Here is a 15,438-nt window from a genome sequence, read left to right as displayed (position 1 = left end):
GTAGCTATAAGATTAGAATTCTTGAATTCTCACATTTGAAACATGAAAAAATAATTTTTAAATTCAGAATATTACAATTTTCATTGTATTTCTAGGAAGAAATTATTGTACTGTACTCTGTATGTGTAAAACTTGTTTATCACTGTACTTCATGGGTCTTATTTACCAAAGAAATTTTGTTGCCGATATGGTTGGTAGGAACATCATAATTAGTTTGCTATGATATGAGCAAGAGTTTCTCTTCCACTTCGTATAGTAGAAAGTTGGTCACTTTGCCTCTAACCATTTTCAGCAACAGTATTACTTTTGTTTCAGCTACACTTCTTGTTGCTATAAATGAAATTCGAAGGAGTGCCCAGGCCAAGGGTCTGTCATTTTATCAATATGGTATGTCTCTTCATATCAGTATGGCATGTGTCGTTATTTAAAATAGGATTTATTACCTGAATTTGCATACAAATAAGAACAGTATAATTACCTGTTTCTCTTGTTTTGCATGAGTCATATGATTATGAATGCTAGTAACAGGTTTTCACCCAGTTTGTAAAATATACTTATTGCCTTATTTAATACTACTTAGAGATTTGAGTATTAATGTTGTTGCATTTTGCAATATACATTTCCCATTAGTTTTACACATCTTCTGGACAAGCTTCCTTAATTGGTGTACACTGTATTATATGTATTTGTGAACACTTATGGAAGAGTTTAGCTGTAAAGTATAGGTTTTTACATACGTGTAAATATATTTTTTTATATTAGAATTAGAACTGTTTACAAAACACTGTGAATGATGTAACAAAGCTAAGATTTCAGCATTCGTGTAATTTTTTATTAAATATTCAGTCAGACAGAGTCGTGATCCCAGTACAAATGTGGTGTTGTTGGAGGATGCTGCAGCAGTTTTGGGTGTGACGTTAGCTGCTACTTGCATGGGTCTGACTTCTTTAACAGGTAAAAAACTCCATCTTAAATTGGGGCTGACTCAATTTGAGACAATATCCTCCTGTTTTGTATAATGGTATGACCATACCTTTTGACTCCCTTTGTTAATTGCTTTAAATGTATGTATGCACCTTTTTCATTTGGATTATGGGACTCTCCCCATCTTCCAACTCTATAAAGTCAGTTGATAAGAAAAGAAAAATTTCACTTTTGACATCATCCATTTTAAATATTTTAATCCACTGATTAGTCATTTATAAACTACACTATTGTATGATATATGATTGGTATATGATAACTAAGGCTATGATTTTGTTGTGGATATTTTTAGTAAAAGTCAGGGACAGATCACAGGCAAGAAACAAAAAAATCACAAAAGTTGTGACCTGTCCCTGACTTTTACTAAAAACATTCCTGTCAAAATGGGGAGGGAGGAGGGTCCAGCAACCTGGCCCTCCCCTGTCAGCAGCAGCTGGGAGCTGCAGGGTCCCCATTGCTCTGCAGAGTTGGGGCCGGAGCTGTGTGGGATCCTTTCCAGCAGCCACTGAGCAGCTCCGGGGTCCCTCTGTTCCTGGCGGCAGTGGCTGGTAGCTCAGGGGTCCTTGCTGACAGTGGTGGCTGGTCAACTGTGGGGGGGTCCCTCTACCACCGCCAGTGGCAGCTGTGGAGCTGTGGGGGGCCCCTTCTAGTGGCCGCTGAGTAGCTCTGGGATCCTTCTGCCTGCAGCGGGGGTGGGGACCGGCTGCTTGTGATGGCAAAGCAGCTGCAAGGGGGATCCTACCAGTGGTGGCAGCAGCTGGGTTACTCAAGGGCCCCCGCTGGCGGCCGGTCAGTTATGGGGGTCGCCTGGGCTGCTACAGGAATCCCCCACTACTGTCTTCAGCAGATGTTACTGAGCATGCTCAGTACACCCTAAGTAGCACATTCAGTCAGCAGTTTTTCACACTACACGGCGGCTGGTCAGCGGTGGGGGCCCCCAGTGTCACAGAAGTCGGGGATTCCATGACTTCTGCCACCTCTGTGACATAATCGTAGCCTTAATGATAGCACTACATAAGCTTCAGTTTATGCAGAGTGGTGCCCCCAAGGTTATACATACATCTGCTTTTCAACCCATTCCTGCAATAATGCTGTTTGTCTCTTTGATGGCATTCACTTACATTTCATATTGCTTTAAAAAAGCTTGCATTAAAATCTGTCAGAACTGATGAATCTGAGTGATTTTCTAGCAGTATATTTTAATGAAAATCTCTGCCCCTTTGCAGATCTTTTGGAGGAAGCTTTTACTGTGGTGAGCTTCCACAGTTGTATATTACTCTCTAATCTGATTTCAAGTATATTGATTTGAAGCTATTTGAAATTAGGAGATATTTGAATGCCTTTTTTCAAACCACTGTTATTGGTGAGATTATAGCTTGAAACAACTCTAATAATGCTACTGAAGGATCATATGGATTGGCCTTCCTGTTCTGAAGACTTGAGGGCTTAAGTCATTCACACTCTTACTCACTCCAGTAGTTGCATTGAAGCCAGTGGGACCACTTGCAGACTTTAAAGTTTGACTTTAAAGACTTTAAAGTTTGTATGATGGGTCATTTCCTTTTAACTGGATTCGAGTTAACCCAAGTTGTAGTTGAATCTTTTTATTAAAAGAGAATCTATCGTAGTAAATATGTAAATCACTTTCTCTCTAGTCTGGTTACATAAACTCATATTCTGAGAAGCTGCGCACAGCCTTCTTACTGAGCTGTGCACTGTTTTGCTCTGCATGAAGGGGAGGTTTAGGGAGGAAATCCTATTCCCTTCCCCAAAGATGTAGCTTTGAAGTTATGACTTTAGCCCCAAAGATACATGGTAACCTTAATACTCCTCATCTGCCAAAACAGGTGAGGAAAATAGAATGGTCTGCATAACAACAGATTTTGTGGCCCTGTACAAGGGCTGCAGAACGAAACTGTGTTAAGGAGGGTGTGTGCATTCTCTGCATTGTAACTCTCGCTTCCCCACCATGCAAGAGTCAGAGAGATCCAATAGCCTGTGAAATTAGGGTTATTTGCCCATTAAAGGGTGTTGTTTTTTTGGAATTGACCTAGTAAGAATTGGATAAACATGGTACCTTTCTTTATAGGTCTTCACTAATTAGTTGCCTCACAGCTTTATTTGCTTTACTTCGTCTTTGACTCCTCTATAAAATGTTTTGTGATACTTTATATTTCGGATACTATGTAAAAATATGCAATGTTGCAGACAGAAAAATGAATATAAATAAATGTATAACGTGCCCATTATGTAAGTACTGTAATGTATTCCAAGATGGATTTCTGCTGCTGTCCTGTTTTATATTATTACTTGCATGTTTTAAGGCAAATAAGAAAGATACCTGTTTTTATAAAAAGATTGAGTAATGTTTTTCTCCCTCTTCTCCATCAAACTGATGGACCTTACTGCTAACTTGATATTTATTCTTTTTGAAGGCTTTACTCGTTACATAGAACAGAAAGTGGGTCAAAATTTTGGTTATGCTGATGGTATTGTCACTTGCATGATGCCCATGCCTGGGAATCTGAGCACCTAACAAAATAGTCTACAAATTCATAAGTCATAAGGGGGGGTGGGGGGAAAGGCATGAGCGCATGGGGCTTCCAGGACCTGGGACATGAGAGATTTTACTTTAAATCTTATATTTTCTTTATTCAATTTTATTTTCTTAACCAGAAATAAAGACAGGGTTCCCAGTACATACTCTAAAGAAACAGTAATTCCTGTGTAGAGACAACGTACTGTCTGCTTTTCAGTATTACAAAGGCTTTGTTTTTACACTTTTCGAAGTATTCTGTGAAATTAATTTCAACTGGTTTTTTTGTGTGTAGGCAACCCTTACTATGATAGCCTGGGATCTCTAGGTGTGGGAACTTTGTTGGGAGCTGTATCAGCTTTTCTCATCTACACCAACACGGAAGCATTGCTGGGACGATCCATTAATCCTGAGCAATTACAGCGACTTACTGAGTTACTGGAGAGTGACCCTGTCGTTAGGTAAGATGAGGATCCTGATAATATAAAAAGTCTCTTATCAAGCAGATCAAAAAGCAGGAAACTAGCATTTGTCTGAGGAAAAATAGTTCAAGGGCATTTTAAGACAAATTAAGTAATTGAAAACAAAGGAGCAGAGATACCTCTCTTGCATTGATTTTTCAGTCCGAATATGGCAGGATCAGGGTTTTGACAGAAACCTGGTTTGGTTTCCTGTGCTAAAAATTTTACTGACTGAATTGACAAACAGGAGAATTAAAGCTTTAGCTAAAATAAAGCCTTCAAATGTGTTTTGTGGTGCACTATACTATTAACTACAGCAGTCGGCCCAAGAATTTTGAGGGAAAGAGACAAAAATAAAATTAATCATGTACTGTAAAGTCGTATTTCCTTGCTCTTTCAGTATCTATCTTAAAATTCTGGTACTTTTATCCCTTTAATTTTTAATAAAATAGGAGCTGACCCTTGCTTTCAATATCCTTTACCCATAGCTATTTTTTCTCGGTCTGTGTATCAGTAGCTGGAATATTTATGGTGTTCATCTTTATGTATTACTGTCAGTTTTGGTCAACAAAAATAGATGAGTCAGTTTCAATTTCAAGTACTCCTGCAGTAGTACAGTGCTGTATCATTTGGGTTGCAAACAAAAAATTTGAATAATATGCTCCTCGAAGGTTGTTGTAGTCATAGAGCAGTGGTTTTCAACATTTTTTTCATTTGTGGACCCCTAAAAAATTTCCCTAAAAAGACCCCTTTGGAAATCTTAGTCATAGTCTGTGGACCTCCAGGAGTCTGCAGACCACTGGTTGAAAACCATGGTCAGAGAGATCTGGGAACCCTGCTTACAACACATCTCCCCCTCTCTAAGGTCCTGTCTGAAAATTCAAACGTCAGGTACTAACTCTATAAAACATTTGTTAGCCACACGTTAATATGGGTGGTGGTGGATGTTTTAACAGTACCGTTCAAAATCAGTTGTGTGGCAGTTACAGAACTAGCAGCACCTTTGACCCCTTTCTGGTCTCGGAGTGTACCCTCCCCATGTTAAATGTTAGACCTCTTGGCTTTACCTGTCCTGAGATGGAATCCTGCAATTTCCCCCACTCTTAGACTGGGTCTTTGTGAGCCAACTGTTATTTCTCAGCAGGTCTCACAGGGCTCTAAGGCTTACCTTTGGGAGCTGTAGCTAGTGGTTAATATGATGAAAAGAGAGGTTTCTTAAAACAAAGTATTGCTTAATTTTATCAGTAAGAACACTGCAAAGCATAGGAGAAAAAGGATTTTAACACAATAAACAATCCACACCTATATCTTTCTTCCCCAAGACTTACTATCCCCTTGAAGCTTAGGAGGGCTCAACTGCTTCAGACACCCTTCACAGGGCCAAGCTGTGTCTCTGTTAGCTTATTCTTCTGCGAACAGCTCACTGGCAACTGCCCCATCTTCTCTTTCTCGCTCTCTTCTTCCTCCTCCTTTTCCTCCCTTGTAATTACTCAGAGTTCTATCCCAGAAGGAACCATTCGATCATCTAGTCTGATTACCAATGTATCACAAGCCACTAACTTTCACCAAGTGGCTCCTGCAGTGAGAAAAATAATTTGTTTGACTAACATATCTTTCAGAAAGCCATTCCGTCTCAGTTTGAAGACGTCAAGAGATGGAGAATCTACCTCTTCTCTTGGTAATTTATTCCAGTAGTTAATTACCCTCACTGTTGGGGTTTTTGTTTTGTTTTGTTTTTTTTAAAGGTGCCTAATTTCTTATACGAATTTGTCTGGTTTCAGCTTCCAGCCATTGGGTTTTTTGCTTTAATTTAAAGAGCCCTTTAGTAGTCAGTATTTTCCTCCCTGTAAAGGTGCTTATACACTGTAATCAAGCTACCAACTCTCCATCTTCGTCTTGATTGAGCTCTTTAAGTCTCTCACTGTAAGGTATTTTCTCCAGCCCTCAAATTGTTTTGTGCATCCTGTACTTACTTGAGGCCCTCATCATCCTTTTAAAAATGTTGACACCACAACTGTCTGCAGTATTCCAGTATCAGTCTCACCAAAGTCATAGGCAGAAGTAAAATCACCTCCCTACTAGTACTCGCTACTCCCTGTTTATACATCCAAGAATTGTATTAGCCCTTTTTGCCGCAGCATCACACTGAGAGCTCATGTTGAGTTGCTTGTCCACTATGACTCCTAAGTCGTGTTCAGAGGCACTGTTCCCCATGGTACAGAACCCCATTCTGTAGGTATGGTCTGTGTTACTTGTTCCTAGATTTATAGCTTTGCAGTGGGCTGTACTAAAATGTGTTTTGTTCGAATGGGCTCAAGTTACCAAGCAATCTAGATCACTCTGTATGAATGCCCTGTCCTCAACATTATTTACCACATATTTCTTTATTCAGAATGTCATGTGGTACTAAGTCAAAAACTTTATAAAAGTCTAAGCATTGTACATCTGTGCAGTTACCTTTATCACCCAAGCTGTTAATCTCCTCAGAGAATGAAATCAGGTATTTTTTGACGAGTTTCATTTTTCATAAAACCACGGTGACTGGTGTTAATTATATTCTTAGCCTTTAATTCTTTCAGTCGAATCCTGTATCAGCTTTTTTATTATATTGCCTGGGATTGATGTCAGACAAATCAGCATATAGTTGCGTTACCCCGTTTGCCTTTTTAACACAACATTAGTACTTCTCTAGTCTTCTGGAATTTCCTCGGTATTCCAAGTCTTATTATAAATTAACATCAGCAGGCCAGAGATCTCTTCAGCCAACTCTTTTGAAAAATTTGGATGCAAGTAGGGTGACCAGATGTCCCGATTTTATAGGGACAGTCCCGATATCTGGGGCTCTGTCTTATATAGGCTCCTATTACCTCCCTTACCCCCGTCCCGATTTTTCACACTTGCTGGTTGTCACCCTAGATGCAAGTCATTTGGGCCTGCCGACTTATAAATGTTTATACTAGTGGATTTTGTCTAACATAATTCTCTATTACTAATTGCCTGGAAAGCACTTTCACATCTTCATGATGTGAGTATAATAACTTGCTTTCTTCTAAATATAAAAAAATATGTATTTATTGAATTCTGTCTTTTCTGGATCATCAACAGTTTTATCATCTCCATCCAATAATGGGTCGCATCCAATAATGGGTCAATACCACTGCTGGGATTTCTTTCGTTCCTAATACTTTAAAATCTCATTGTCCCTAGCCCTGCCGACCATGGGTTTGTCCCTGATGATGTTTTCAGCTTCCCTTATCAATTTTGTGCACTTTGTAACTTCTGATTTATATTGATTGCTGTCTTTTCCCCCCCTTTGCCGTTTGTTATATATAGAGTTTTTTATTTCTAATTACGTCCTTCACTTTGCCACTGAGTCAGATGGACTTGAGAGCGAAAGGTGGCCTCTTTCCTGATTGTGGAATCATGGCTTTTTGGCCATATAATAAGTGTTTAAAGAGTAACTCATCCTGTTCTCTACTTTGATTCTGTGACAAAGGCTTTGTTAATTAGCACATTGATCCATATGCATTCAAGATTCTGCACTTTTGGGTTATCGGTAACTATAATACAGGTGATGGTATCGCTAATGTAGAGCACCCACCCCGAAACACCTCTTTTATCTACTCTATCTTGTCTGAACAAGTTATAACCAGTGATTTTAACATTCCTGTCATGAATTGCCCCACCAGGTTTCAGTAAAGCTAGTTTTATCAAATTCCTTCTCATCAGTGAAACTTTCCAATTCTTTTTGTTACCTAGACTCCCAGCATTGGTATATAAGCAGCTGAAAAATAATTTCTCTTTGCATTATTCATCACATCAATTCAATTTGTTCATGAAATTTTCAGTTTGAGTTTGTATCACATTTATTCCCTGGTATTCAGCATCCTCTTGTCTGCTCCAGCTGGTGTCCTTTTGATCTATTAGTTTTCAGCTTTAGCAAAACAACTGCAACTTTGGTCAGATCTTGGAATTAGCAGTTTCATAGTTAATAGTGCAGATATTGTTTTGTAAATCCTGATCTATTTACCAAGATGTGTTTTATCTGGAATCATTCTGTTGCTTTCCTGTTAAGCTTGCTATTAAACTATCCCCCTCTTCCCCCCCCCCCACAGAAGCACACACTAAACAATCTAATATAGCTGTACAGTAAACTATGCCCAGTCACATTCAGTATTAATAAATTAATACTGATCAGCCCCCACATCCTTCACCGTTTTCTCATAGGTGTGCTACTTCTAAAATTAGCTTTCCTATTAAATAAAGTTATTTCTAGTGGTGCAACATTCAGGTGTGAGGGGAGACTTGTTTTTATAACTGCTTATAAAGTGATTGACAACTTTTGCCCATGGGACTTTGGTAGTTTCAAGGCCAATATTAACTTGACGACTTCATATGAGAGAGATCTAAATAATTAGTGTAAAATATTTAGAACTGGTTGGGAACTAACTTTAATTGTATGAAAACTATTTTTTTCCTGGGAAAATTTTTGAATTTGCCAAAATTTTCGATTTTCAGTCAGGAAAATCTAAATTAAATATTTCCTTTGGCATGATTTGACCTTATTTGAAATATTTGTTTTTTTAACTGATCCAAAACATTTTAAATCCTTTTAAAAACAAAAAATATAACAAACCAAACAAAAATCAACCTATGTGAATTGCAGTTCTGGCTCTCATTCTCTCCTAGGAGCTGGGGCTCCTGGGAAGGCTCCATATGTCATTAGGCAAAGCACTGATTTCTGACTGAGTTGCAAGATCTGTCGCAGGAGTTACATGACTCTAGGTACATTATGATCATTGTTAATATGTCAGTACAAGTGCACGTGTTCCAAGCCTTATGTTCATCCACATGGGTTGTGCCATTCTAAAATTCCATCACTGTATAAACAAAGACAGACATTGTTTTGGACACTTTTCCATGGAATTATGAGCTTGTGACAAGTTGCAACATGCACCCTATACTTGGGTCAATGCTCCTATCAAGAAACCAGACAGAGGTTGGTGTCATGATCCTAACAAAGGCTCAGATGGGAACTTCCTAAAATTAGTTTTGAGCATGCCTTGAGTAGAACCTACAGAGCTCCGCTACCACTTCTTTCACTGGAGTCATGCATACCACGTAATAAAATCTTTAAATATTTGGATCCTTGTGTCCCTGGAGCTTTAGATTCTTGGCTCCAGTTCTGAAGCTAAGGTCATGCAGTATGGTTGCACTTCTCTAGCTGGGACCTCTCAACTGCCACAAAGTCAGTAGCGCCTTCTTAACAAATTTCCCTCCTACCCTTGCTATGTAGCCTGTCTGCTTGGTGCAAAAGACAGAATAGAGCTCACCTAGTGGCAACTTTCATCTGGTGTATGGCCTTACAGGGGTCGTAGTCCCCTGTGGGTAAATTAGAGTAGTCATGTTGGGGGAGGCGGGGAGAGCTTGAATATCTACAAGTAAGCAGGTCCATGATGGATGGGGGATACTTATTCCTGCATCAAATATAACTTGGCACAGGGGAGAATCTGTCCTTTATTCTCCAAAAGTGAAGATGGTTTCAAATGGTAGCAGTCAAAGAGAGGAAGTGACTTATCTGCGGTTGCTGTTCATTGAAGACGTAAGTTGTCATAGATCACTACTTCTTCCCCAAACCACTTTGTTATAATTTTAAAATACGTGTATGTACGAGTTTCTAACTTGCTCAAAAGGAACTGGTGATTGAGCCACTAGGATCATTTAAGGCAGGAGCAAACACTATTCCTGAAGGAATACTGCATCAAAAAATTAAAAATTCTGCACATAATATTTTAAAATTCTGCATATTTGATTTGTCAAAATAACACAATATAATCACACCATTTTCAGTTATTTACTGACAAGTATTTTGAAATAAATTACCAAAATAATTGAAAACTGTGTGACTATAATGTTGTGTTACGGTGTTATTTTGACAAATAAAATATGTAGAAATTTGCAGAATTTTTAATTTTTTGGCACAGAATTTTTAATTTTAGGTGCAGAATTTCCTCAAGAGTACCAGGGTTCTGTGTGGTGCAATCTGGATGTAGGCAGCTCAGTTGGGGGCGGGGGGGAATGTGAATGTATAGGGGCTCATTGAGGGGGTGGGGCTCTGGATGCAGGGGAGTCCAAATGAAGGTGATTAGGGCTCAGCGGGGGGGCAGGGTGTTGGGAAAGTGGGGCTTGGTGGGGTGGGGGGTGCAGTTGGTTGGGGCTCAGTGGGGTGGGGGTCCAGGGGTGAGAGCTCCCAATGCAAGGGGTAAGGCTTGGGAGGGGTGGGGGGATTCTGGGTACCAGGGGCTCCTAATGCGGTGTGGTTGGGGTGGGGAGGTTCTGGGTGTGGGGTGTGTGTGTGTCTGTCCAGATGCTTGGGGCTTGGGCAGACAGGGGGAGCAGCTCCATGTACAGTGACCCACTGCCCCCATAGCTGAGGAGTGATGGGGCCGGGAAGTGGGAGGAAAGATCACTGTATGGGAAGCTGCTCCCCCTGTCCGCCCAATGCCTCTGCCTCCCTCCCACCCCCCCACCCCGGTTTCTACTGGGTTGATCTGACCCAGCTCCGGCTTCTCCGTGCAGGGGAGGGGGAACTCCATTGTTGTCATCCTACCCTTCCACCCCCACCCAGCTGGGACTAACTGTCCCTGGGGGCCAGGGCATCTCCAGACTTCCCATTCCCCCTCCAGGGAGGGGTGAATGAGCACTGGTGCAGCTTTTCTTTGCTTCCCCACAAAAACAATTTTTCTGCAGGAAAGCAAAGAGACTCTATGGGGGGACATGTTTCTGCATGCGCACAGTGGTGCAGAATTCCTCCAGAAGTAAAACACAACTCCCTTGCTGTAGTAGATAACTTGGAGCTTTCACTTTGAGCATAGCTCTAGGAGTGGTTATCTATTAACTTATCAGAGAATGGTAATTACAGATAGGAAAATTTCTGGTCTCTACAGTTATCTGTTAACCACAAAGGGAAAAAATAAACTAGCCACCAGGTCAGATCCTAATGCTCCTGTAATCAGTTCTTAGCCATTTTATCCCTATCACAAATGACTTGATGCACTGTTGCAGGCTCAGCAGTCATATTTGTAAAACTTGGTACATTTAAACCAGTACTAAACATAGGAATATGTAGTAATGAGAGTTTGATTTGAAAATATTCAGAGGCTCTAATGCAGGACAGAAGGGAACAGTGCCCCTATATAATTACAAAATCTTTGAACTGTGACAATTTGTAGTGAACACCAGAATTCAGATCAGCTAATTGTTTTGCTTTACATTGTTCCACATTTTTTAAAATTATCTATTTCAGAGCAATTCATGATGTTAAAGCCACAGACATGGGATTGAGCAAAGTGAGATTCAAGGCAGAAGTAGACTTTGATGGACGGGTTGTGACTCGTTCTTACCTGGAAAAGCAAGACATTGAACAGCTGCTACAAGTATGTTTAATAAAGCAATATCGTTACATCCAGCATTTTTTTCTTTCCCATTATCAAGCATATTAAAAGAAAAATTTGCAAGTAGATGGGATATATTGTTTTGCATTTATATAGCTCCTCATCCTGAAGAATCCCAGATGGCCTTACATATTTAACACCCTGATACAAAGTATACACAGAGATCATACCATCAGCCTCCACCTCTGGGCTTAAATGCAGCAGTAGTGCATAGCAACACTACAAAACCTTCTTAGTACAAGAAGTGTAAAAAAAAAAAAACAACAACAAAAAAACAAAACAAAAAAACACGTATCCAGGTCAAATTACAAGGCTAATTTTAAATAATCAGGATATTGCCCAACATTCACAAGTTGTTGTTCTGTCTAGATTTGCCTGTATAATTCCCAGCTCCTTACTCTGAAAAGCTTTTTCTAAAAACCACCCTGATTCAGAGGAAGACCAGGAAGATGGAGCTAGGCAAGCTCACCCTGTGACAATGCCAATACCACTTCTGCAACACCTTGGGATTTTCTCTGGAAATCTCTTCTCCAAAAACTGATTGTTATAGGTCTCGCAAACTAAGCAGGCTCAGAACCAGAGGTGGCATTGTTTCAGGTCTGGTTTATGATCATACAGCACATTATTTCTCTCCTTGCACTTGATTTTTAAAAACTAACGTACGTTTTTAGAGATGTTACAGGAAACGTTAAGAAGACTATTTAAGTCAAGTTAGCTTTGTATCCAAGGAGTACTGTTGATCTTATACTGTGCTATGTCTATATTAGTGATGCAATATTTGTGTCTTAAATATACTTCAGCCTTATCGCCTATGACTGTGATATTACAAGTTAAGAAGCATCTAGCCAGTTCTGTCCTTGGATATGAGACAGCCAAGAAAAACTCATGTTAGTATTGTGATACCATCTATAGGTTTTTATACATCTGTTAGCTTGGGTTTTACTATTTGGTGAAAAATTCCTTTCTTTATAGAAGAGGTCTGCCTAGTAATTCTGTAGAGAGTGTTACATCCTGTTTTCCTTAACCTCTTTTCTTCTGTTTGGTGCACTGTTGACATCTCCTAGTCTCAGTTCACAGCTGGTTTACTTGGCTCTTTCTGGGGGCCAAGGATGAGTATTTCCTGCAGGCCATATAGTGAATCTTTAGGTATTACTACATTTACTTTGCCACCTGTGATGCAATACATTATACAGCTACCACTAAAGTTACACATTTTTAAATCAGCAGGTCTGGATAACTTGCATCCAAGAGTTTTAAAAGTGCTGGCCGAGGAGCTTGCTGGGACCATTAATATGAATTTTCAATAAGTCTTGGAACACCGTGGAAGTTCCAGAAGACTAGAAGAAATGTGCCAATATTTAAAAGGGGTAAATGGGACAACCAGGCTAATTATAGTCCTGTCAGTCTGACATTGATCCCAAGCAAAATTATGGAACAGCTGATATGGGACTTAATTAATCAAGAATGAAAGGAGGTTAATATAATTAATGTCAAACAACATGGGTTTATGGAAAACAGATCCAGTCAAACTACCTTTTACTTCTTTGAGTAAGATTACAAGTTTGGTTGATAAAGGTAGGTGTTGATATAATTTATTTAGACTTCTGTTAGCAGTTGACTTGGCATTTTGATTAAAAAAACTTGAACAATAAAAAATTAACATGGCACGCATTAAAATTTAAAAAAAAACCTGTCTGATAGGTCTCAGTGTAATTGTAAATGGGGAACTATCTTCAAGTGAGTATGTTTCTAGTGGAGTACTTCAGGAATTGGTTCTTTGCCCTTTGCTGTTTAACATTTTTATCAGTGACATGGAAGAAAATAAAATCATCACTGCTAAAGTTTGCAGATGACCCTAGGTTGGGGGATTGGTAAATAACAGAGGATGGGTCACTAATATGGAATGATCTGGATTGCTTGATAAGCTGTGTGCAAGCAAATAAATATACCTTTTAGTACACCCAAATGTGAACTTCAGAACAAAGAATGTAGGCCATACTTACAGGATGGGAGACACTATTCTGGGAAGCAGTGACTGAAAAAGACTTGGAGTCATGGTGGATAAGCAGCTGAATGTGAGCTCCCAGTGCAATGCTGTGGCCAAAAGGGCTAATGCAGGGGTGGGCAAACTACGGCCAGCGGGCCACATCCAGTGCACCAGCAGATTTAATCCTGCCCTTGAGCTCTCGCTGGGCAGTGCTTACTACAGGCAGCTCCCGGAAACAGCGGCATGTCCCCTCTCTGGCTCTTACATTTAGGGGTAGCTAGGAGGCTCAGTGTGCCGCCCCCGCAGCTCCCATTGGCCGGGAACTACAGCTAATGGGCGCTGCAGGGGCGGCACCTGTGCACGGGACAGTGTGGCGAGCTGCCTGGCCGTGCGTCCGTGTGGGAGCCAGAGGGGGGACATGCTGCTGCTTCTGGGAACTGCCTGTGGTAAGCGCTGCCCGGAGCCTGCACTCCTGAGCGCCTCCTGCCCTCCAAACTCCAGCCCTGATCCCCCTCCCGCCTTCCAAACCCCTTGGTCCCAGCCTGGAGCACCTTTCTGCATCCCAAACCCCTCATCCCCAGCTCCACCCCAGAGCCTGCACCCCCAGCCAAAGCCCTCACTCCCCCCACCCTAACCCCCTGCCCCAGCCTGGAGCCCCCTCCTGCACGCTGAATGCCTCGTTTTTGGCTCCACCCCAGAGCCCAAACCCCCAGCCAGAGCCTGAATCCCCTCCCACATCCTAACCCCAATTTTGTGAGCCTGCCATACAATTTCCATACCCAGATGTGACCCAGGGGCCAAAAAGTTTTCCCACCCCTAGGCTAATGTAATCCTTGGATGTATAAACGGGAATATACAATAAGAGTAAGGAGGTTATATTACTGCTATATTTGGCACTGACGTGACCACTACTGGAATGTGTAGCAAGTTTTGGTGGGCATAATTCAAGAAGGGAGGTTGATAAATTGAAGAGGGTTCAGAGAAGTCACAAGAATGATTAAAGGATTAGAAAACCTGGCTTCTGTGTTTGAGCTCCTAGAGTAGTCTGTCTATTTTAGCTTAACAGAGAAATGGCTAAGGGGTGTCTTGATCACAGTTTAGAAATACCTATATGGAGAATGAGCTCTTCAGTCTAGCAAACGAGAGTATGGCAAGTTCCAGTGGCTGGAACTTGAAGCTAGACAAATTCAGACTGGAAATAAAGTATACATTTTTAACAGTGAGGGTAGATAACCATTAGAACAACTTATCAAGAATTGTGGTGGATTCTCCATCAGTGTCCATTTTAAAATCAAGAACGGTTGTTTTTCTAAGACATGCTGTAATTCAAACAGGGAAGATGTTGGGTAAGTTCTGTAGCCTGTGTTATGCAAAAGGTCAAACTATATGGTTACGGTGGTCCGTTCTGGCCTTACGTTTCTGAGAGAGAATGAGAGGAGAGAACAAGAAGAGAGAAGCTGCTCTGCCTTGTTAGGAGAAAACGGAGAGGTTTACCAGCTTTTTGAAGAGATGACTTTTTTTTGGAAAGACAAAGTGCAGTTCTCTAAACCTAGTTTGTGAATAAAGGAAAAAGTGAAAATGTGTATGTACATAATGCAGGTTTATTGCCAGCCCATCTTCCTCCCCATCTGTTTTACATCCTTCATGTCCTTCGTCCTCACTGCCCTGAAAAGTCAGGAATGATAAAGAAGCCCAGTCTTTTCCAGTTCTTTGGCAAATGGTTGCCCATTAGGAAACACGAATATGTTTAAAAATTGATGGTTGCTTGTTTTTCGTTTTGTTTTGGTTTTTACCTTCCCCTCCAACCTCTCAAATTTCATTTCTTGCTAGGAAATTCAGCAGGTGAAAACTCTTGAGGAATTAGAAGCCTTCATGCTTAAACATGGAGAGAATATCATTGACACACTGGGAGCTGAAGTAGACCGGCTTGAAAAGGAGCTAAAGGTAATATTCAGTTGGTAAAAATTATTAGTCAGTCTGAATGCTCCTATTTTGCTGATATTTAGGGCTTTGTTG

General features: G+C 40.6%; 1 protein-coding gene across 4 annotated transcripts in view; it reads left to right on the top strand.

Moving 5' to 3' along the window:
• Window positions 1–15,438, top strand: part of SLC30A9 (solute carrier family 30 member 9) — a 57,664-nt gene that overhangs the window by 35,058 nt on the left and 7,168 nt on the right. For 2 of the 4 annotated variants that reach the window (XR_012158682.1, XM_073342157.1), the window contains exons 13-17: window positions 316–387; window positions 847–954; window positions 3,816–3,981; window positions 11,288–11,417; window positions 15,253–15,366. Coding sequence is in view for 3 of the 4 variants with exons in the window: in XM_073342157.1 (XP_073198258.1) it covers window positions 316–387; window positions 847–954; window positions 3,816–3,981; window positions 11,288–11,417; window positions 15,253–15,366 (590 nt within the window). In the remaining variant the exon portion in view is untranslated. Of the gene's footprint in view, window positions 1–315; window positions 388–846; window positions 955–3,815; window positions 3,982–5,600; window positions 5,660–8,670; window positions 8,767–11,287; window positions 11,418–15,252; window positions 15,367–15,438 lie in introns of those variants that run through there. The other 2 variants (XM_073342158.1, XM_073342159.1) reach the window with 2 other exon arrangements.

This window comes from Lepidochelys kempii, chromosome 4, assembly GCF_965140265.1.
Source record: "Lepidochelys kempii isolate rLepKem1 chromosome 4, rLepKem1.hap2, whole genome shotgun sequence".
Classification (NCBI taxonomy): Eukaryota; Metazoa; Chordata; order Testudines; family Cheloniidae; genus Lepidochelys; species Lepidochelys kempii.
Note: the sequence above shows the minus strand (reverse complement) of the source record. Positions and strands in the feature narration are given on the sequence as shown.